The sequence below is a fragment of the Macrobrachium rosenbergii genome, chromosome 36 (genome assembly GCF_040412425.1).
Source record: "Macrobrachium rosenbergii isolate ZJJX-2024 chromosome 36, ASM4041242v1, whole genome shotgun sequence".
NCBI classification, from domain to species: Eukaryota; Metazoa; Arthropoda; class Malacostraca; order Decapoda; family Palaemonidae; genus Macrobrachium; species Macrobrachium rosenbergii.
Window position 1 is genome coordinate 13,754,921 of NC_089776.1, and position 25,497 is coordinate 13,780,417.

A 25,497-nucleotide genomic window follows, 5' to 3' on the forward strand; every position below is an offset into this window, starting at 1 on the left:
GCGAACTTTGTTGTGGGATGAAGGATCTCTTCTATAATCTCCTCTTCCACTAAGCTCACGTCCGAGTCACAAGCACAATTTCCTTCAACCTTCTCTTTCAGCGTTGTGACCACAACTGTTCGGAAACCTCGTTTCGCGAACCAGTGAAGACTGAGTTTGCTTCGAATGTTCTTGACAGTTCGAGAATTTGACGAAGCATCGAGTGACCTTGTTCTCGTAGCATTCTGCTGTTACGTACTTACAAAATTGTATTTTTTTCCATATATTGCAGTTTGGTTGCAATCTAGCCATCAAGACTAAATACCTGTAATTCCAATGTATTCGCAAATGAAACAAACTAATGGTTTGATTTTTAGCTTAATTATCATTTGTTTAAACTTACCAATTTAGCTCACAAAATGGCTAAGACATAACTGTCTACACGGGATCGTCTTGGGAATATATTTTAGTAAAACTCAATCTGACGTGAACCGTCTCGGACACTTTATTATTGCAAAGCTTAAACAATACATTCATGACCAACTGATGCTCGTAACAATCAATACTTAATTCAAAGATTTAGAGTTGTTTAAAATACATATTTTGCCACTTAAAACCTCTGTACAGTAATATCTTTGAAGGTACTCTACCGTGACCGAGCGTATTTAGTGTTTAAAGCAGATATGTGACTCCTCCTTCATCCTTTAAAATGGAATCCGGACTGGATTAATTGCAGCATATCAGATGACGAAGAACGACCTTCAGGCCTGGTTTCCAGTTGTTCCAAAAACTGCTTCTCTTAGCGCAATTTTCCCTTAATTATCACGACTACGTTTTCCATGGCAAGTGCCAAAGCTGCTATGGCATATCCAAATACTACCAAAAGAAATGCGCCCTGGAAAAAATGGTATATATGTGTTCATATTTATTTTATCGCAAACATTAAGCTACAAATGTTGTGCAATACCAAATTCACAAGAATAAGGTCAGTGTTTAAGATATCGCTGCAACTACACTGCTAAACTTGTGGCTACAGCGTTGCTATATTTTTTGCTACAATGCTGGTAAATGTGTTGCTATAGTACTACTAAATTCTTTGCTACGACACTACTAAATGTTTTGCTACTACACTGCTAAATTTGTTGGTATACCACTGTTGAATTTGTTGCTACAATAGTTCTAAATTTGTTGCTTCAACACTTCTATAGTTTTTGCTATAACAATGCTAATTTGTTGCGACAACACTGCAAAATAGTTGCTATACCGCTGCTAAAGTTCTTGCTATAACCGCTGAATTTGTTGCTACTGCACTATTAAATTTGTTGCTACAGCACTGCTACACTTGTTGTTTCTAAACTGGTAAATTTGTTGCCATAACACTTAAATTTGTTGGTATAACACTGTTAAATTTGTTGATATAATACTGTTAAATTTGATGCTACCACACTGCTAAATTTGTTACTATAATTGCCAAATTTGTTGCTACAACGCTATTAAATTTGTTGTTGCTACAGTGTTAAATTTGTTGCTACAACACTGCTAAATTTTTTCCTGCAACACTGCTAAATTTGTTGCTACAACACTGCTAAGTTTGTTACTACACCACCACTAAATTTCCGCAACACTGCTAAATTTGTTGCTACAACACCACAAAATTTCCTACGCCACTAATAAATTTGTTTCTATAACACTGCTAAATTTGTTGCTACAACACAACTAAATTTCCTACGCCACTATTAAATTTGTTTCTATAACACTGCTAAATTTGTTGCTACAACACTGCTATATTTATAGACGGAATAAGAAGGAACAAAAACACAATGGATTTTTGATTAAGTGCATTCTATCTGAGCTATTCGCCGTTAAATCAAACTGGCTTTATTTTGTTCTGTCTTGAGTTCAAATATAAACATGGAAAGGGGGGGATTACGACACGGTAACCATTGAGTTACATCTTAAACGGATTACACTGGAAATTAATTAATCGCCACTTTAGCTATTTCGACAAACTGAGTCATCAGAGCTTCAAGAAATTACGAGTTGAATGTCTATAGAAATAATCATTATAATGATCATGATGTTTAAATCTAGACAACTCAAATCACCTAGATTTATAATGATAATAAAGAATGGATTGTAAATCAGGTGATTACGAGGCAAATCCTACCTGAAGATGTTTGAGAGTAATCGCCGGGGTATCGGAGTTATTCGCTCCGTTGGTATTTCTTGGCGACGACTGAGCCAGTTTCCAAAATATGTCGTTGTCCCACTTGATGATGAGACCGCCTTCGATCATTCTCATCAGCCTGGATAAAATACGAGATTCGTAAACTCAGTGGTTGAGGTCTTGGGTATATTGACATGAATTTACACGCCATTGTGTCTAGTTACTGACACTGTCTAGTTACTGACACTGTGTCTGGTTACTGACACTATGTCCAGTGCCTGACATTTTGTCCAGTTACCGACACTGTCTCCAGTTGCTGAAACTGTGTCCAGTTAACGACACTGTTCAGTTACTGGTGTTGTGTCCAGTTACTAACACTATGTCCAGTTACTTACACTGTGTCCAGTTATCTATCCAGTCACTGACAACAGGTCCAGTTGCTGACACCGTGTCCAATTACTGACTCTGTGTCCAGTTACTGAAACTGTGTCCAGCTGCTGACACTGTCCAGTTACTGAAACTGTGTCCAGTTACTGAAACTGTGTCCAGTTGCTGACACTGTGACCAGTTGCTGACAATGTGTCAATTTGCTGACACTGTCCAGTAACTAACACTGAGTACAGTTACTGACACTGTGTCCAGTTACTGACACTGTGTCCAGTTACTGACACTGTGTCCAGTTACTGACACTGTGTCCAGTTGCTGACACTGTCATCCAGTTGGATGCTAGATAAACATTTCGAGTACATGTATAAAAGTCTGCTGTGTGTCCATTTAGAATATAAAAGATAGAAAACTTTTGTTCTTTTTTCTGTGAAACAGTAATGTAGCAATCACCAATTTTTCACGGTTGTTTCACAATGTACTGATACGGAATTGAACATAAAATTTAGGCCAAAGATCATTCAGCGCTGAAAGAGAAATTGAGAGTGGAAAGGTTTTATAGGTGTAACAGGAGGAAAACCTCACGAAACAATTGTTAAGAGATGATGGAAAGTAAGATGGAAGAAAGAGAATATGAACGGAATGAAAGGGGGTTGTAGCTAGGGGCCGAACGGACGCTGCAATGAACCCTAAGTAATGCCCTACAGGAAAGTACAAAGGACACTCACATCCGGTCGAAGTGCGACCTGTAGGGAACCCCGGAACTGATGGCCATGCCAAGATTGTGGAAGAAGAACTTCTGTGTTCCCACGTGGAAGTTTTCCCAGCCATAGGCAGCTGCCACGAACTTCACTTTGTTTTCAGTGCTGATGTACAAGTATTTCCCCGTCAACACCTGAGATAATTATTCCTATAAGTTTGGGTTTTTTTCCAGCTGACAGTAAATATCCAAAACTGATATCAGTGAAGCGACCACCTTGCTTTTGATTGGTTAATTTGAACTGTAAGCTCTGGTGAGTGGTGAGCAGGGTGAGATCAGCCAATCACGGTTAGCTTCATGGATATCAGAAGTTGAAATTTACCGTCAGCTCAAAACAATGATCAATTATTGATTACTGGATCAACTCCTATACTTTCTAACTTTACAAGCTTTAGGGCTTTCAGCCCAAAGCTCAAGATTAAGCTTTGTACATTTAATTTATCCTTTCAGTGTTTGTTAATACCAGTATTAATCTATCTGTTCTCATGTGTCCTGGTTGATCCATTTCATTATAACAACAATTATATTTATTTCTCTGATGTTTTAATCATCTACCTATCTATATGTCTAACTAGCTATGTGCTATCTGTCTATCTGTCTATCTATCTATCTAGGACATACAACTTCGGCCTAAGCCATTCTTACCCTTCTAACTCCAGTCTCCATCCCGTCTATAAAACTCTCTGATCTGTCCTTGTGGTTGAACAGGGCCCAGGTATCTTTGAAGATCCCTTTTTCGCTTCCTGTCAAGGAGTTTTGAAAAAAGTTATTTTGACTTTAATATATATATATATATATATATATATATATATATATATATATATATATTATATATGTATATATATATATATATATATATATATATATATATATATATATATATATATATATATATATATATATATATATATATATATATATATATATATAAATGTGTGTGTGTTTATGTACAGTATATATACAATTATATGTAATATATATACATACACATACATATATATATGTGTGTGTGTGTAATACATATGTATATATAGTACATAAAATATTTTATATAAATTTATATATATATATATACAACTGCATCAGTGGACAGCTACAGCTAGTTCAACTGTTAAGAGTCAACAAGGTGATGTCTACCAGCTAACACGCCTGAAATATCATAAAACCAAGCAATAAATAAAGAAACAAATAAATAAATACAGTCCGCTGGTTTAATGACAATAACTCAGCAACCTTTACCTTAAAGATGAACTCGTGCGTGGTGGCGCCGTTGACAAGGAGAGTCATTCCCCTTTTGACAGCTTGCGGGAGATCTTGCAACGAATTGATGGGCTTCTCGTAGGCTGGAACGACTAGCACGGCCGTCAGCGTTCCAGAATAGAGAGCTGGAACACGAGGTATTGGATATTTACGAAGGAAATGGTCAGGAGGATCAAATATTTAGGTTGCCGAGCCCAAGGCCAAGAGAGACGAGGTCTACCCAGTTGGGTGGAGTCGCCTCCCACCTGAGGTAACTACGTAGGCGATGACGCATCTTAGAGGTACCTGCTCATTGCGACAATTCGCTTGCTGACGCAATAAGAAGGTAGACAAAGCTCCGCCTACGTGGGGGATTTTGGGGAAGTGGGCAGACCTCCACTTTTTCTTGTCCTTGACTGACCCAATAAAGTACTATTGGTAAAATACGTTACAGTGCAAATATTCGTCCCTTTTTTGGCGAACTGGTGTATCCTATTTTTTTTTTTTAAGTTTTTGAGTTTCCTTGTCAATGCATCTGTTTTTTTATATTCTATAACATACCAAGATTTCAGCTGTGTTGTTAGATTTTCCAAAAAATAAAATTTCTCAAAAGATGAGCTAATAAGAAACTGAACGGTATCAAAATCTTTGAAGGCTATTTTTTCAGAAAAGCTTAAATAAGAGAAGGTACCGTAATTATTCTCTCTCGCAATATCATACAGGCTTAAAACTGTCAGATGATTTTATGAAATTAACCCAATAAACAACATCAAGAAAAAATATATTACATTTTGCAACGTTAAGAAAAATTGTCTACATGTCACAGTCTAGCTATCAACATTTGAAATGTAGCCAACCACAGATATATTAATCAAAGACGAAGTTTTCTCGCCTGGAAAACTTGGACAAAAGTTCATTAAGCCCAAAGGAATCTAATTGTATTTTAATAATTTATTAAATTTTTATCTCTCTATCTGTTAAGTTAACATTTTATTTGTTTCTTCTTTTAATAACTGATCTCGTCTTTCTGTATTTCCAATTTCCTTCTGTAACTTCTTTTAAATAAACGCCGTAATATTCCTTGGAAGCTTGAATATCAAGTCAGTGGCCCCTTAGGTGGGCTTGCTCCATATGAATAGGGTTCATCTTCTGAATAATAATAATAATAATAATAATAATAATAATAATAATAATAATAATAATAACAAACAACTAGCCTATAACTGTGACATCGTATACCCCAAATACCTGAGCACACGAGGCAGAAAAGGAACCAGCAGAGCAAGATGATTCTCTCAGACCAGAGACCAAGCGTCAGGGAGTTCCCCTGATTGACGATGTTCCTGAACATGTTGAAGGCGTAATTCTGCTCCGATGGCGAGGATTCGCTCGCCTTCATCCTCGTGGCAGCCTTGGACACCCCGAAAAGGATGGGTCCTATGACTGCCGTGGAGAGTATAATGCCGATCCAGACCTGGTGGAGAAGACAATTCAGCTTTGAGCAAAGCGTACAGGCTATTTTATGTTGACAGTTAAAGTGCACTTTGCTAAATTATACCTTGTAAGTGGGTAGTTTCGTCAGTGCACCTCGCTTTCAAGGTTCTTTGCAGCGTCCCTTCGGGCCCCTAGCTGCAGCCCCTTTCATTCCTTTTTGCTGTGTCTCCGTTCATATTCTCTTTCTTCCACCTTACTTTCTACCCTACCCTGACAGTTGTTTCATAGGGCAACTGCTTTGAGGTTTTTCTCCTGTTACAACTTTAAGGCCTTTGTATTCCTCTCAATTTCCCTTTCAGCGTTCGAAAAAGACTGAGCAGAGTGCATTTCACAACTCGTCCCTAAACCGAATTGCTGAACCATTGACCACACCATAGGTCCCAGCGCTTGGCCTTTGGCCTAAATGTTATATTCCAGTTTACACTAAATTATAGTGCAAAGGAATGGACGTACCAGGCTCTGAATCATTCTGAATGTTACGAGATACCTCAGTTATCTCCAAGGTAGTTGGCTTTCGCCTCACTGCCTATTAAACAGAAGTAGCAATCTGTTTCACGGGGGCTTCAGTGCCATATACTGTGAAACGAATGTGCACACAATTTAAAAACATTGTAAAAAAAGGAATTAAAATCGGCAAGGACCAATCACTTAAATTTAGGCAGCGATTCAGAGCGTTCTAAGTGCAAAGTGGCGAAACAATAGACATCTAGAGAAACACAATAATTAGCATAAACTGGGCTATATCAACATTCCACAACTTTTGGGACTCAAACTTCTTTTTATTTTGTGTTGCAATTGCTGCACAGAAGCTCAAGTACATATTGTCTTTTTCCAGCATTCTTCAGCATATCTTATAGTTATTTGTTGAAACTTATTCACGGGATTTATAAAAAAGATAACTAACATAAAATCATTGAACGTCGTTGTTAATCATTTATACTTGAAACAGCTTTCCTTTGTCTAATCATTTATATATATATATATATATATATATATATATATATATATATATATATATATATATATATATATATATATATATATATATATATATATATATATATATATATATATATATATATATATATATATATATATATATATATATATATATATATATATATATATATATATATATATATATATATATATATATATATATATATATATCTAGCCTCAAAAGTAAGGCCTAAACCGGTTAAATAAAAATTCCCATGCACACTCATTACCAGTGATGAAAAAAATATGCTACATCATTACTTTAAAAATTAATAAAAACTAATTAAACTACCATGAGAAAAATTAGTACACCTGAGCGAAAACCAATAATTTTTTTGGAAATCAGACGCAGCACAGAACCAGTCAGTACGATCTTTCAGACACAACTAAAAGGAAGGAAAAAATCTGAAGCATTATATACCTCGTAAGTGAAAGGAGAGAGAACAGCCAGGGCTCTGTTCTTCTCTTTAGGAGGAGTCGAGAAGATAGTCAGGTAACCTTGGTAAAACGGGATGCTGAAGTCTATGACCTTGCCTCTCTCATCTGACGAAGAAGAAGAAGAAAAATGTGTTTGAGGATGATCAAGAATGCGAAGGCTTTGTTTGTGAGTGATAGAGTACGAAGGCTTGGTTTGTGGGTCGTGAAGAAAATGAAGGCTTCATTAGTGGGTGATACAGAATGTGGAGGCTTCGTTTGTGGGCGACAGAGTATGAGGGCTTGGTTTGTGGGTGGTGGAGAATATGAAGACTTAGTTTGTGGATGATGAAGAATGTTAAGGCTTTGTTCGGGGATGATAGAGTATGAGGGCTTGGTTTGTGGGTGGTGGAGAATATGAAGACTTAGTTTGTGGATGATGAAGAATGTTAAGGCTTTGTTCGGGGGTGATAGAGTATGAGGGCTTGGTTTGTGGGTGGCGGAGAATATGAAGGATTCATTCGTGGGTGATAAAGAATGTGAAGGCTTCGTTTGTGGGCGACAAAGTATGAAGGCTTGGTTTGTGGGTGGTGGAGATTATGAAGACTTAGTTTGTGGATGACGAAGAATGTTAAGGCTTTGTTTGTGGGCGACAGAGTATTAAGACTTGGTTTGTTGGTGGTGGAGAACACGAAGGCTTGGTTTGTGGGTGGTTGAGAACATGAAGGCTTCGTTTGTGGATGATAAAGAATGTGAAGGCTTTGTTTGGGGGTGACAGAGTATGAAGGCTTGGTCTGTGGGTGGTAGAAAATATGAAGGCTTGGTTTGTGGGTGTTAAAGAATACGAAGGTTTGTGGGTAGTGGAGAATATGAAGGCTTCGTTTGTGGATGATAAAGAATGTGAAGGCTTCGTTTGTAAGTGACAGAGTATGAAGCCTTGGTTTGTGGGTGATGAAGGATATGAAGGCTTGGTTTGTGGGCGATGAAGAAAGTTAAGGATTTCTTTTGAGGGTTATAACAATAACAACATGAAGCAACTGTTTGTGGGTGATGGAGAAGGAAGAATTCTCTCGTGGGCAAAGAAGAATATGAAAGATTCGTTTGCATGACGATGAAACAGTCACGCTGTTTGCAGCGACTGGTGAAAGACGTTTCCCGTTTTCCTCACCAGTCAGCGTGACGCCTCCGAAGGCGAGACTGGCCTCCCGCCGTGCAACCAGTCCGATCATGCCAGTCACCTTCCCGTTCGGGAGAGGATTGCCGAAACTCCCATCGGCTGGAACGATGACTCGGAAACTGTTGGGAAAAGAATCTGATCAATGAAAGCCACAACAGTCACGTTTCAACCTTAAAATACTGACAACAATTTTAAAGTACTGGAAAGATACTGGTGATGTATACATACAGTATATCGGGCAAATTTTAAGAGCACTCAAATTTCCCAAGCAATAATGACATTGATGCATGCAGCTTCTAATTGAGATTGTGTACTTCTTATCTATTACACATACAATTATATATACACCCACACACACACACACACATATATATATATATATATATATATATATATATATATATATATATATATATATATATATATATATTGTCTTACCTAGTTTTTATCAGGATATATATATATATATATATATATATATATATATATATATATATATATATATATATATATATATATATATATATATATATATATATATATATATATATATATATATATATATCTGACAAAAACCAATTAAGACAACACCAACACACAAACGAAAACGACGGAAAACCCCATTACGTGAAATTGAAGATAGAGCCGAGCGTTTGCAAAATCATGAGTTCGAAGCCTCCCGTGGCGTTCACGCTGCCGTCAGGGTTGGGCGGGCTTATGCCAAAGTGGGGCATCCTCTCCAGGGCGGTCACGTTCAGGACTCGACCCTTCATGTTGATGGAACGTTCCTCGTCGGGTTCCAGAAGGTCGATCAAGTGTTTCCTCTTCGATTCGACGGGTTTCCCCCAGCTTCCCTGGTCATGCAGTCTGAAAGAAAGGGATTTTGTGCTTAGAAGATTGAGAGAGAGAGAGAGAGAGAGAGAGAGAGAGAGAGAGATTGGTCATAGAATCTGAGAGAGGAATTTTATGGTTAGACGACTGAGAGAGAGAGAGAGAGAGAGAGAGAGAGAGAGAGAGAGAGAGAGAGAGAGAGAGAGAGCTTTTGGTTAGGAGAGAGAGAGAGAGAGAGAGAGAGAGAGAGAGAGAGAGAGAGAGAGAGATTGGTCATAGAATCTGAGAAGGGGGATTTTATGGTTAGACGACTGAGAGAGAGAGAGAGAGAGAGAGAGAGAGAGAGAGAGAGACTGGGCACAGAATCTGAGAGAGGGATTTTATTTTTAGAAGAGAGAGAGAGAGAGAGAGAGAGAGAGAGAGAGAGACAGAGAGAGATTTCAATCACTATGTCTGGGAAAGGACAGTACAGATGTCTCGAAAATATGAATGAAAATTACACTGATTCAAAAGCAGCATTGTCACTTTCAAGGTCATCTTGCAACTATCCATAGACACACACACACAGCGTGGCCAGGTCTGCAACGTGACCTCGTTTTATATATATATATATATATATATATATATATATATATATATATATATATATATATATATATATATATATATATATATATATATATATATATATATATATATATATATATATTCTGTATATATATGGAAGTCCCCTTTCCGTTACCTGGTCACCCCATCGCTATCCATCGCATCGGTGAAAACGACAGGTAATCCCTTCGCCACTTCGGCAACAACGGTCACCCGAGTCCCCTCGAACACCAGACCGTTGAGACCAACGAGGACCGCATTCAGGTCTTCGTTTCCTCTCAGTACCACCAGCCAGCTGACGAAGTGGCTGTCCAGGTAGTTCAGACGAATCTGGCACAGGAATCGAAAGAAGAAGATTGGGAGGTGACGTCACTGAACGTCCAATTTTTCAAGCGATAAAGATATCAAAACATTTTCTAAGACTTTCGCGTTGTTATAACCTGTTATTGATGTTATTAGTCATAAATATTCGTGCAATTTTGTTAAGTTAAGGCCATATATTTCACGTAAGACTGATAAACAGAATCCTTTAACTACATAACTATCAAATTTGTAATTTTTGTGAAACTTACCCAGATATAGGAAACGTTTTCTCAAGTCCTCGAACTATAACATTTACGGAGACAGACAGAAGAGCATTGCCTAAAATAACTGGACTAATTAACTCATGTGCCCTAATTGTTATTAGATCTCTTTGTACAACTAATCTGGACACGTGTATTTCACGTATAAAAACGTGGAATTTTCTTATCAAATAATTTTATCATGTATTTGTCGAAGCAAGCATTGCACACGCTTCTGAGAACTACTTTCTATGCCTAAATGATTGGAACTGTCAATAGGTATTTTAATGAGTCACTTAGAAAATGTCCAATATGGCTGACAATAAACAGGTATTGACGTAGATTATTTTCACTGAACAATGAAGAAGATTACATGAAATTATTTCTGATTTCATGTCTATTAATTCGGTATCCTCCCTTTTACATCCTTAAACACTGTTAATTTAATTTAAAGTAGTTTTTGCTGATACAGAATCATTGTTACGTGACAGATTTTAGTACAAAGTTTGCAATATCATTTGTTCCTAGCCTTACTACAGAGATTTTAGTAGGGGAGCTTAGGCTATCTGTACAGCATTGTTTGTAATATCATTTGTCCTCTTACCTCAACAAGATATCCAATATTTACTAGGAGACCTAATGCTATCTGTACAAAATTTGCAATATCGTTTGTTCTAAGTCTTATCACAGAAGATATCAAAGATTTTACAAGGAGAGCTTCGGCTGTCTGTGCAAGATTTACGACATTTGTTCGAAGTCTTACCTCGGACGAAATATTATCCAAGATTTTACCAGGAGACCTTAGGCTATCTCCACAAGATCTGTAATATCATTTGTTCTAAGTCTTACTACAGAGAAGATATCCATGATTTTACTAGAAGAGCCTAGGCTATCCGTACAAAATTTGCTATATCATTTTTTCCTAAGTCTTACTTCAGACAAGATATCCAAGATTTGACTAAGAGGCCTTAGGCTAACTGTGCAAGATTTGCAACAACATTTGTTCCAAGTCTTACCACAGAGAACATATCCAAGATTATACTAGGAGAGCAGAGGACCAAAAGCAATGTCTTTCCCCAAGCTGAGTTGATCAGTTTCTTCGCAGTTTTAATTGACGTCTCATACTGGACCACCATAAAGCCAAACATCTCGCTGGAGAGCGTTTGAGATAAACCGGCTGCAGTTTCTGTTTGAAAAGCAGGGAAGAAGAGAGCGTATTATACTCTAGTCGCTGGGTATGTATCACAGGATTTATAAAACGCCATTTTTCAGGCTAAGCCAAACCAAAGTACATTTCAGACTATCTTTGATCGTCTTGAAATGATGCGGAACTCTTGACCAATCAAGATGATGCTGCCCGGGAATATTTTCTAGCATATTCTGGCATCTTGCCCTCAGAGTTGGGCCCAAGTTGACAGCACTGGCGGCAAGATCAGGTAGCAAATGTTAGCCATAATGCCCCAAGCTCTTGCCTCTTAGTTTGCGTAAGCATGACGTAGGCGAAAAACTGGGCAATGCCTTTCCAAAATTGATAAATAAAAACTGAGTCAGGACTTTAGAATAATGATTAACCATCACACAAGGGACTCAGAGGTATCGCACATGCGCGATTTCAATTTTGCAGACAATATTGGCCACTGTGGCCTAAATCATACAGAAGGAGTAAAATACACCAGAAAATGTGCCAATGGGATGCAGCTTTCAGAGATAGCTTTAGCCAAGTTCATGTGAACCATGCAAGGCAGGCTTCTGTTTGCTGCTCAGGCTAAAGTACTGATGAATATGAGGGGCTAATTACCAATATCTCTTAACAATATTTGGAGGCCTAGGGTAACTTAGAGATATCAGGGAAACTGATCAGAACAACAATTAAATAGCCAGAGGCATTATAAAGGATAAAGCCTGAATGATAACTGCTACTAGAGTTGAGATGGGGAGCTAGGTATTGTGCAGAGTAGAATCTTCTGCATTTGAGTGTGAGCAGAATAAGAGGGTTTGCAGAAAATAATGATGAGAAGAGGTAATGGCATAGAAGTAAGAAGAGATATTTCTGGTAAGTAGATGCAAAAAGGAAAGTTAACGAAAAATGAATCGTAGAACGATAAATTAAAACGATGAGACGCCATCAGAGGGAAACAGTTCTATATCGTTGTAAAATTTTAAAAAGAGTGGTTCAATGAAAAGGATAGATGGCTAAAAACTAGAAAGGTGCTGGGAATTGATAAGTTTATGAGCCATATGCTGCAGGAAGTTAGTGACACGATAATTTGATGGCTAACCAGTGTGTGTATGGGGACAATTTTGACGGCTGACCAGGTTGTGTAAGGAACAACTTTGATGTATAACCAGGAACTAAGGGGATAATTTGATAGCTTACCAGGGGGTGAAAGGGAATAATTTTGATGGCTAACGGCTAACCAGGGTGTGTATGGGGACAATTCTGATGACTAACCAGGGTGTTTGGGACAATTCTGATAGTTAACCAGGGTGTGTAAGGGGATAATTTGATAGCTAACCAGTGGGTGAAATGGGATTATTTTGATGGCTAACCAGGGTGTGTAAGGTGACAATTTTGATGGGTAACCACGGTGTGTAAGGGGATAATTTGATAGCTAACCAGTGGGAGAAATGGGATCATTTTGATGGCTAACCAGGGTGTGTAAGGGGACAATTTTGATGGGTAACCACGGTGTGTAAGGGGATAATTTGATAGCTAACCAGTGGGTGAAATGGTATCATTTTGATGGCTAGCCAGGGTGTGTAAGAGGACAATTTTGATGGGTAACCAGGGTGTGGAAGGGACAATTTTGATGGCTAACCAAGGCGTGTAAGGGGACAATTTTGATGGCTAACCAGGGTGTGTAAGGGGACAATTTTGATGGCTAACCAAGGCGTGTAAGGGGACAATTTTGATGGCTAACCAAGGCGTGTAAGGGGACAATTTTGATGGCTAACCAAGGCGTGTAAGGGGATCATTTTTGAATTCGTGAAGGGATTAAAGAACAAAACCTTGACAAAACAAGCGCCTGACAGAAACTCAGAATACTCTGTTGTCTCCCTTCACTAACATCATTATTTCCTAACGTAACTGAATGTGGAAACGCTGATATAGCTACCTTGGATATTCGAGGATGTTTCAAGAGGAAAAAGAACCCCATCCTTACCTTCATGTTTATCGTCGTAGAGAAGTTGCACGAGGTTTGGACGATATTCCCCATCGATGGATGCCAGTGTGGACGCTATGTCGCTGGCTAATCCGTCACTGTGAAGGAGATATAATATAATGTAACGTTTGGGGTTTTTTCAAACTTCTTTTCCGGCGCTCGAACATGTTTGTGGGCTATTTTGGCCAGAATTACACCGGAATCGAAATTTGGATTGTTAGACACTTGGATTTAATAACTGTTAAGTGACAGGTGATTATATATATGTATGTATATAAATATATATGTGTGTGTGTATAAATATATAAAACATACACACACATAATAAATAAATAAATATATATATATATATATATATATATATATATATATATATATATATATATATATATATATATATATATATATATATATATATATATATATATATATATATATCACATCACCACAGGTGAAAAAAATAAAAGCCGTTAAGGAACGCCTTCGTTAAAGGCTTGCAAATAAAGTCGAAACCGATCAGGACCTACATCCAGTCTCTTTTTTTTTTTTTTAACTGTGGTGACACATCACGCATGATAAAAATATTATTGTAAAATCCACATCACAGGAAAGACGCTGCTTCAAATTGAAAGGAGTCTTCAATACAAAAGTTGGAGTTTTACCCCCCGCAGCCCTTAAAACGTTTTCGACACAAGAGGAACACCTGCTTTGTCCCAGACACTTGTATAATGGGATAGTTATACTAAAGTTTATCGATGACAAGCGATTCTGAAATATCCATCAATCATTTTTCCCAACCTAAATTGACGTTACCTGATACATTTACTATTCTGTGTCGCACACGAGTTACTTTAAATCACATTCCCTACACGTTCTCTGTGTAAATCAGTAATCTGGTACTTCAAAACTCCGGGAGAATAGAATATAAATTTAGGCCATTGGCCAAGCGCTGGGACCTATGAGATTATTCAGCGCTGAACAGGAAATCGACAGTAAGAACGTCTGAAAGGTGAAACAGGAGCCAAAACCTCACAGTTGCACTATGAAACATTTAGGAGAGCGTGGAAAGTCAGATGGAAGAAAGAGAATATGAACGGAGGTACAGTAAAAGGTATGAAAGAGGGACGCTGCAAAGACCCTTAAGGAATGCCTATAGTGCACCACAAGAGGTGCACTGACAGCACTACCCCTCTGCGGGGTTCAAAACGCCAGTTCCTGGTTCGGGAAAAGATTGCCCAAATAAATCCCGTCGACTTCTATAGGCCTAAAAACCTGAACGTCTTTCCGACACCAGATCTACTCACCAGCAGCTGTTAGAAGATCTTATTCCTTCTACAATTGAGGAGGAAGTTATTGCTTCAAGCTGGTGAGATTCGCTGTAGGCTGACGGCCATGATAGAAGCACCAACAGCATGGCTGAAGATGAAAAACACAAAATTAGTTCTCTCTCTCTCTCTCTAACAAAACCACCCACACACCCACGCACACACACCTCACACACCCACACACACACACCCACACACACACACACACACACACACACGCACACACACACTCACACATACACTCGCACACTGAAATACAATGATATGGAGGTTTAGTTAGTGCACTTAGTTTCCACAAAACGGCGTGCAACACACGAACTATTGACTGAAAAGGTTAAAGCGCCATAAATTCAAATGCTGCTGACTCTCTTATAAAATTAAAGGTTAAAGTTCTTTAAAGTTTGCTTTACTTACATGTAAGGAGGGATGTGCAACTCATCACTTCCTCTAGTTGAAGAAAACCTGAAATGATATAAAAAAAGAGATAGGCCTAGTTACGCGTATGCATCCATAGACTCAAATTCTACATATCACACGAATATCTTAATTCAAATATAAGACAGATGTGGCACATTCTTAAAGGACTCGAGAAGTCTGTCTCTACAGATGCAAAGATGAGTGACCCACAGGAGACCTAATTTCTTTCTGGAATAAGTCCTGTCCTGTCCTGGCAGCCTGCGGGAAGCTGAGCTTCTTACTACTAGTACTAGAGTACAGCCAATGGTAGAATTCGAACAACAGGCTTTCCTCTCTCAAATATATATGCATTTTTTATATTGGATGGCGTTATTATCCATTTATTCACGAGTTATTTACATATACTTCACCTCAAAGTGGATAAAGACTGGAGAGCTCTCCACTAACCGCCAGTAAAATGCTGAAGTGTTTTGTTCATATTTAATTTGAGTGCTTTCGTGTCAGGCAGCCAAATGTAGATATATCACCTAAGTTTTGAGGGGCATAAAAATAAAAGTTTGACGATTTTTCTTCATCAGTCGATGAGCGATGAATAATGTTCTCTGTGAACAGCATAAAAAAAATAATATTAAGTTTATATTGAATGTAACTCATAAGAAATGTGGCAGAAAAGATGAAAGTTCGTCTTTTGTCAGCCTCGAAACAACAGTAAACAATCGACTGATTTGGTGCGCTGCACTTTGTAAATTTATTTCTGTTTGTTTTCTTTCAACTCAAATTATAGCTCACGGACTATCAATCAACTTTTATGAGAATGGAAATGCATTTGTCACTTTCGTAAATCTCTACATTCCCTAAAAAAAAACACATCGTTTGTGAACGAAAACATATTGAGAAAACATGATATTACACAATGCACTTGAGCAGAATTTCTATGCTGCCTGAAAATGGTCGTACAGAAATATGGCCGGTTATCTTTTGAATGGTTAAAATCTCTGCTTATTCCAGACTACAAAGTAAAGTGGGCTCTCTCAGAAACAAAGAATTCACCAATACACTTACACACGCAAAAGGTATCAATACATCATACGTAAGGTACATTTTCCTCTTTGCGTAAATATCGAGAGAATTATGTAAAAGGCCCTTTGCCAATTTCCAAAATAAATACAAACTTATTTGAGGATTTATATACACGAAAAGATCTTATATGTAAACAAATGTTATATATAATATATATATACACATGCAAATAAATAAATAAATATATATATATATATTATATATATATATATATATATATATATATAAATAAATAAATAAATATATATATATATATATATATATATATATATATATATATATACATACATACGTACTTACCTGCCGTCGACTGACAAGAAATGCCAAACTGTTCTGAAAAAAGTCCCATAATATTTAAGTCTAAGACAAGCGCTTGAATATCTTACGCTCGTCTCTTTTTTTTCTGTCACTGACGAAAGGAGAGTGACGTGCGATGAATTACACAAGGTTGATTGCTTTCTCTCTCTCTCTCTCTCTCTCTCTCTCTCTCTCTCTCTCTCTCTCTCTATACTTATAGGCACGGATCTATCATTCTTGGTTCCATACTGCCTTGGAAATCAAACGGTCAAGGAAACTTTTAACACTAGAGAGAGAGAGAGAGAGAGAGAGAGAGAGAGAGAGAGAGAGAGAGAGAGAGAGAAATATATATGTGTGTGTGCGTGTGTATGTGAGTGAAACATTAAGCTGTTACCACTTTTTCCTGGTCCTCAACTTCACATTTACCCTACATTTTTTTGTACTGAGAACACTTTCAGACATTCACCAGTTTCTGCAGTTCCTCCTCACTATCCCCAGCAACTACTGTTATCACCTATCATTCCATACTCCATTCCCCAACTCATTATTATTTACCCATAAATGATGTAACTACATCTAAATACCCTTTTTTTATTTTCTTTAACTTTTTGCGTCATTCTATTCATAAAGATACTCAACAGCTAGGGAGACACAAGACACCTTTGTATCAGACCAACTTTTGCACAAAACCAGTCTCTCTCCTGTCTACTTATTTTAAAACATGCTCTACTCCACCATAAATGTTTAATCACTCTCTATAGACCACATCTGTTATGCCATCCCATCTTAACAGTGATTCCACATTGCTTCTTTATCACTTCAATCACAAGTTTTTTTTCTACTAAATCAATGATCCTTCCAGTCCCATACATCACCGATACTTTTGGAACTTTTTTCCTCATCCAAGCATACCTTACAAACCCCGGTCAGCCACTTGATCACTTTATCAACCACAGTACTGCGTCACTTTACTTATGAGCTATCAATTCCTGGTGTCTTTCAATTCTGCAGCCTCCTATTTGCACTCTTTGTCCTCAATAGTCAATTACACCTGCCATTTCAAATTTAAACTAGCCCCTTCTACTCTTGCAACATGCAACTCTGCAATATCCCTGTATCTCCCACATTCAACCAATCTTCAAAGTAAGAAAAATAAGACAGTGTATAGACAAACTGTTTGTCTTTTGAATAATAATAATAATAATAATAATAATAATAATAATAATAATAATAATAATAATAATAATAATAATAAAGCTATGTGAAAAGCTTTCCAGTAAAGGAACCCCAACTAGTTGTATGTGATTTTCACTGACCTAAAAAAAAAAAAAGACGTTTAGGAAGATGCAATGGCTCTAAAAAATGTGTAGATTGTGTGCTGAGGCTGTAGGGTTATTATTATTATTATTATTATTATTATTATTATTATTATTATTATTATTATTATTATTATTATTATTCAGAAGATAAACCCCCATTCACATGGAACAAGCCCACGGGGTCCATTGGCTTGAAAATAAAGCTTCCAAAGAATATTATAGTGTTCATTTGCGAGAAATAACAGAAGGTAATAGCAAGTACAGAGAGAAGAGATCAGTTATTAGATAAGAATAAAAAACGAATTAACAAATTAATAAATAATCAGAGTATAATTTGTTGACAGCCATTTCACACGTCGATGAGGAAAGACAGGTCATGCAAGTTAGGATATTTAAACAGGAGAGTGACTTGTTAGGTGTACAAGGAGGTCTGAGACTAGACCGTGTTATATGCCCAAGGCCTGTTATTTATTATAATTATGGATGAAGGCACAAAAGTTTTGGCATTAGAAAACTGGTCATGGGTGGAGTGTGGGACCAGTCATCTTTCGCAGCACAGATTTGGGATAGCGAAAAGAAATTGCAATGACCAGTAGAACAGAACACAGAGTGCAGGCCGAAGACCAAGCGCTGGGAGCTATGAGGTCATTCAGCGCTGAAAGGGAAATTTGACGGCAGGAAGGTTCGAAAGGCGTAACAGGAGGAACAGCACCACTGAAAGGGTAAAAAGCATTCGTGATTACGGACAATGTAAAGAAAATTAACCAGTACAGATTAAACATTTGAACTTCGTGACGTAAAGATTTTCTTTACGTAAGACGAAGACATAAAAATGGAGTTCTGTACAGAGCTGAATATAGAATTTAGGCCAAGGGCCAAGCACTGGGACCCATGAGGTCATTCAGCACTGAAACGGAAATTGACGGTAAAAGGTTAAGTAACGGAAGGAAAACCTCGTAGTTGCACTATGAATCAATTGTTAGGAGAGGGTGGAAAGCAAGATAGACGAAAGAGAATATGAACGGAGCTACAGTAAAAGAAACGAAAGAAGTTGCACTGACGGCACTACCACCCTACGGGGGACATATATGAGGTTTGCAATTTCACTCGAAAAAAATTTGAAATTTGAGTGCACAAAAAACCTTGCTGAACAATTTAGGAGTAATATGTTATCAGAAATAACATTTCTCTTTGATAAATAGCTGGAATACAAAGATAACATCAAACGTACAACATTAAAATGATTAAACTTACCCCTGTCTTTGATCCAGAAGTATTTGAGCCTGTTAAAGACAGATTGGACAAATGTTTGACAGACTGGACAAATGTTAAACCGGATTGTCAAGAAAATATTGAAAATAATAATAAGCAAAACATACAGATTTTTGGAAATGCTTCGCAGTTCTACCTGGTTCTGGACAAAAACAAGTAAAAAATACCAAAGTTTCTTCTAAGCAATCGAGTTTTCTGTACAGCGTATGATCAAGGCCACCGAAAATAAATCAATCTTTCGGTGGTCTCGGTATAATACTGTATGAGCCGCGGCCCATGAAACTTTAACCACGGGCCCGGTGGTGGCCTGTCCTATATCGTTGCCAGACACACGATTATGGCTAACTTTAACCTTGAATAAAATTTTTTAAAATACTGAGGCTAGAGGGCTTCAATTTGGTATGTTTGATAATTGGAGGGTGGATGAATGATCAGCATACCAATTTGCAGCCCTCTAGCCTCAGTAGTTTTTAAGATCTGTGGACGGACAGACAAAGCCGGCACAATAGTTTACACTTACAGAAAAGTAAAGGTGTCAAGAAGAACGGAAACAATCAGATAAACGAGGAAGGACTGAATTTATCTGAACGAAAATGACAACTGAGCTTATGGTAACTTAAAAACAAGGCCTGGTTATAAAACATTAAGAAGAAAATTAACAATCATTAAAAATTACCAAAACTGGGACGTAAAAATTAGAGGAACATTTAACTATGACAGTTAGACTATTATGTTGTTAAGAAAGGCCATTATCACCGAAGAGATATGGCTTTTGTTTCAATTGCTTAGAAAAATATTTAAATATGGATAAGTTATAAATTCTCGTACACAACTATGTCATTATAAGCCCAGGTCACCGGTCTACCAAATTAACTGAATTATTACATGTTCTAATTGATAAGGACTATCTCAATTAATTGAAGAGTAAATTGATAATTTCAGAAGGCACCCAAGACACGAAGTGAACAACAACATATACATAATAAAACCTACAGGCCTAACAAGTGTACAGACCATTAAATTTGTAACGCCAGATTATTTGTAAACAGTCCAATAGTCCAATAGCAGAGAAATTCTTTGACATACAGTTTGGTTAATTTTCCTTCATGAAAAGCCTAAATTCGAAAGTCTAATGATTTTGCCTGTCCAAACTCCTAAGCCGCTCATTAATATCTCCGTGAATAACATTTCCTTGAGTTATTCAAGGTTATTAACTGTTCTTAAGGCACACATTTCAAGACTTTGGGGCGAATTTTTAATCATTAAACAAATAAATAAATAGCTTCACTTATCGACGAACAGACCCAGTGGAATTACCGTCACTAAAATATAATTTATCTTCTGAATAATAATAATAATAATAATAATAATAATAATAATAATAATAATAATAATAATAATAATAATAATAATAATAATAAAGCTATGTGAAAAGCTTTCGAGGAAATGAACCCCAGCTAGTTGTATGTGGTTTACACTGACTTTAACAAAAAAGACGCTTAGAAATTTGCAATGCAAGGTCTAGAGAATACTCTAGACCTTGATGCAATGTACAGTAGTTTACATGGCTCTAAAAAAGGCAAAGATTGTGTGCTGAGGTTGTAAGGTTATTATTATTATTATTATTATTATTATTATTATTATTATTATTATTATTATTATTATTCAGAGGATAAATCCCCATTCATATGGAACAAGCCCACTGGGGCCACTGACTTGAAAATCAAGCTTCCACAGAATATTATGGTGTTCATTTGCGAGAAATAACAGAAGGTAATAGCAAGTATCAATTATTAGATAAGAACAAAAAATGAATTAACAAATTAATAAATAAAGAGTATACTTTGTTGACAGCCATTTCATGCGTCGATGAGGAAAGAAAGGTTATGTAAGTGAGGATATTTAAACAGGAGAGTGACTTGTTAGGTGTACATGGAGGTCTGAGACTAGACCGTGTTATATGCCCAAGGCCTGTTATTTATTATAATTATGGATGAAATGACGCAACAATCAAAGAAAGGACATTAGGTGAAGGCACAAAAGTTTTGGCATTAGAAAACTGGTCATGGGTGGAGTGTGGGACCAGTTATCTTTCGCAGCACAGATTTGGGATAGCGAAAAGAAGCTGCAGTGACCAGTAGAACAGAACACAGAGTGCAGGCCGAAGACCAAGCGCTGGGAGCTATGAGGTCATTCAGCGCTGAAAGGGAAATTTGACGGCAGGAAGGTTCCAAAGGCGTAACAGGAGGAACAGCACCACTGAAAGGGTAAAAAGCATTCGTGATTACAGACTATGTAAAGAAAATTAACCAGTACAGATTAAACATTTGAACTTCGTGACGTAAAGATTTTCTTTACGTAAGACGAAGACATAAAAATGGAGTTCTGTACAGAGCTGAATATAGAATTTAGGCCAAGGGCCAAGCACTGGGACCCATGAGGTCATTCAGCACTGAAACGGAAATTGACGGTAAAAGGTTAAGTAACGGAAGGAAAACCTCGTAGTTGCACTATGAATCAATTGTTAGGAGAGGGTGGAAAGCAAGATGGACGAAAGAGAATATGAACGGAGCTACAGTAAAAGAAACGAAAGAAGTTGCACTGACGGCACTACCACCCTACGGGGACATATATGAGGTTTGCAATTTCACTCGAAAAAAAATTGAAATTTGAGTGCACAAAAAACCTTGCTGAACAATTTAGGAGTAATATGTTATCAGAAACAATATTTTTCTCTTTGATAAATAGCTGGAATACAAAGGTAACATAAAACGTACAACATTAAAATGATTAAACTTACCCCTGTCTTTGATCCAGAAGTATTTGAGCCTGTTAAAGACAGATTGGACAAATGTTTGACAGACTGGACAAATGTTAAACCGGATTGTCAAGAAAAGACTGAAAATAATAATAAGCAAAACATACAGATTTTCGGAAATGCTTCGCAGTTCTACCTGGTTCTGGACAAAAACAAATAAAAACTGCGCCAAAGTTTCTTCGAAGCAAGCGAGTTTTCTGTACAGCGTATGATCAAGGCCATCGAAAATAAATCAATCTTTCGGTGGTCTCGGTATAATACTGTATGAGCCGCGGCCCATGAAACTTTAACCACGGGCCCGGTGGTGGCCTGTCCTATATCGTTGCCAGACACACGATTATGTCTAACTTTAACCTTAAATAAAAAAAAATAAAAAAAAATACTGAGGCTAGAGGGCTTCAATTTGGTATGTTTGATAATTGGAGAGTGGATGATCAACATACCAATTTGCAGCCCTCTAGCCTCAGTAGTTTTTAAGATCTGTGGGCGGACAGACAAAGTGCGGCCGGACGGACAGACAAAGCCGGCACAATAGTTTACTTTTACAGAAAACTAAAGGTGTCAAGAACGGAAACAATCAGATAAACGAGGAAGGACTGAATTTATCTAAACGAAAATGACAACTGAACTTATGGTAACCTAAAAACAAGGCCTGGTTATAAAACATTAAGAAAATTAACAATCATTAAAAATTACCAAAACCGAGACGTAAAAATCATTGGAACATTTAACTATGACAGTTAGACTATTATGTTGTTAAGAGAGGACATTATCACCGAAGAGATATGGCTTTCGTTTAAATTGCTTGGAGAAATATTTAAATATGGATAAGTTATAAATGCTCGTACACAACTGTCATTATAAGCCTAGGTCACCGGTCTACCAAGTTAACTGAATTGAGGGCCTCAGAACCAGAAGGTTGTAAACGCCACCCCACCGATTTGGAGTTAGGCATACCAGTAGATGTGGCAAAGTTTCCTCTGTCTATTCGTGGCATTTCTAAGCTATTCAGCCGTTTCAGTAAGGTCGAAATCCGTGATGGAACAGTAGGAATTATCGATTTTAGCTATATGAATGAACGTGATGTCGCGCGGAGCTTACAGCCTCATAAGAGCTCAGTTACAACCAGAAGGTTGCAAGCTCAGAGCGAGCCAATGAGAGCGCGCGTCACTAAACGGGTATTCAGTTCTAGGCCAATCAGCATTTTCCCGCATAAGGAGCTCGTATGTCGGCCAATCACCGCGCAGTTTAATCTCCACTAATTCCCAGTCTAGTGATTTTCGCGGCGAAATTGAATGTCCGTAGTGTCGTGATTTGTTTTTTTATTATTATCATCCCTTATTTAGCGCCATTATGTCTTCCTCTGATAGTGAGAGTGATCACTGTGATGTCGTGCAACGGCCAAGAGGAAGAAAAAGGACAAGGAATGAAACGTCATGGAAAAAAACAATGTTAAGTTATATACTGCCCGATGCAGGCCAAGAATATGTTTCTCGGTGGACAGACAAACTCGTGGCTGCACGTAATGTAGGCCAACCGTTTTAATGGTTAAACATTATGATGATGGAAGGTTATCATCGTCAACATCATTATTACTAATATTACTGTATTATTATTATTATTATTATTATTATTATTATTATTATTATTATTATTTTCCATCACACTATATTGATTACTCATCAATATTATTGTTATTATTATTAATATTATTATTATTATCATATTATTATTATTATTATTATTATTATTATTATACATCCATTGTTGTTATACCAAGAATATAATAACACTTTATTATCATTTTACACATTTAATTATGGTTTAAGTGCTGGTTATGACCAGAATATACACAAATGTGAGGGGTTAGGCGGACATTTTGAATGCTAGCGCGCAAGCGCACCCTACAATTTTTTTCAAATTTTCACAAAAAAGTTTTAAAGAGTAGGGCTTTCATATGAAACTTAGTTTAAATCAATATCTTTCTTAGAAGCAGAGTAATGAATGCTAGACTTTGAGGGCAATTTACTCATTTTTTAAAAAGTGGCGTTTACAACCTTCTGGTTCTGAGGCCCTCAATTATTACATGTTCTAATTGATAAGGACTATTTCAATTAATTGAAGAGTGTAAATTGATCATTTAAGAAGGCATCCAAGGCACGAAGTGAACAACAACATATACATAAATAATACCTATAGGCCTAACAAGTGTACAGACCATTAAATTCGTAACGCCAGATTATTTGTAATCAGTCCAATAGCAGAGAAATTATTTGACACATGGTTTGGTTAATTTTCCTTAATGAAAAGCCTAAATTCGAAAGTCTAATATTTCCGTGAATAACATTTCCGTGCGTTATTCAAGCTTATTAACTGTCTTTAAAGCACACATTTCAAGACTTTGGGGCGAAATTTTAATCATTAAACACAAATAAATAAATAGCTTCACTTATCGACGAACAGGCCCAGTAGAATTACCGCCACTAAAATATAATTTAAAACCTTGAAAAGAGGGCTACCATACTTACAGGACGGAGAGCGCCAACTTCTGTAGTACGAGTAAAATGAGCTGCGCTCAACAGTTTGCTTATATTTACCTGTCATTATTGATATAACACAGAAATGAAACAGGACTTTGCACACATTCACCCGTAATTTCTGATATAACTCACACATTTTGAAAAAAAAAAGTTATCGCACAGATTATAAGTCTAAACGGGCGAAACATTTCACTCGAGTAAAGACGCGGAAAGACTGCCAACGATAACAATTAGCTTGTTTTCAAGAAAGCAGGCCACGTATTAACTTTTATCGAGGACGCAAATGAGGCCAGAAACCATGTCTCGAAACAACTTTGTTTTTATGATTTTAGTGGTTCCAAAGTGTCTGTAGATTATAAACAACGCTTGCTCTTAAACCCAACCGTAGCTTCATAAACCGCACACCGAAACTACTTGGCACTAAACGAGCGCAAAATTTAGCAGGGAACCTTAACTAGTAGTTTACGCGGTACTTAGATCGTTTAACTTCAAAGAATATGGACGAATAAAATATAGTCCTTTTTTATGATTTAAGAATGTTTTAATATCTTTTCAGAGCTCACAAAATATAATACATATTGAAATATCTTTTTATCCAAAAATAACAAGCTATTACCTATAACATATCCAAAAACAACAAGCTATTACCTAT

General features: G+C 37.0%; 1 protein-coding gene across 2 annotated transcripts in view; it reads right to left on the bottom strand.

The window, feature by feature from the left end:
- Positions 1–461: 461 nt before the first annotated feature.
- The window catches only part of LOC136856636 (glutamate receptor ionotropic, kainate glr-3-like), a 27,794-nt gene continuing 2,758 nt past the window's right edge, over positions 462–25,497 (bottom strand). Inside the window, exons 1-15 of one of the 2 annotated variants that reach the window (XM_067134596.1) lie at positions 24,834–25,251; positions 15,517–15,564; positions 15,082–15,193; positions 13,778–13,875; positions 11,630–11,799; positions 10,187–10,380; positions 9,241–9,480; positions 8,605–8,732; positions 7,444–7,565; positions 5,778–6,003; positions 4,530–4,675; positions 3,936–4,033; positions 3,259–3,425; positions 2,147–2,285; positions 462–874 (exon numbers count right to left, since the gene is read on the bottom strand). In XM_067134596.1, the coding sequence (XP_066990697.1) occupies positions 3,962–4,033; positions 4,530–4,675; positions 5,778–6,003; positions 7,444–7,565; positions 8,605–8,732; positions 9,241–9,480; positions 10,187–10,380; positions 11,630–11,799; positions 13,778–13,875; positions 15,082–15,193; positions 15,517–15,564; positions 24,834–24,981 (1,704 nt within the window). In that variant the 5' untranslated portion in view covers positions 24,982–25,251 and the 3' untranslated portion in view covers positions 462–874; positions 2,147–2,285; positions 3,259–3,425; positions 3,936–3,961. Of the gene's footprint in view, positions 875–2,146; positions 2,286–3,258; positions 3,426–3,935; positions 4,034–4,529; positions 4,676–5,777; positions 6,004–7,443; positions 7,566–8,604; positions 8,733–9,240; positions 9,481–10,186; positions 10,381–11,629; positions 11,800–13,777; positions 13,876–15,081; positions 15,194–15,516; positions 15,565–24,833; positions 25,252–25,497 lie in introns of those variants that run through there. The other variant, XM_067134597.1, reaches the window with a different exon arrangement.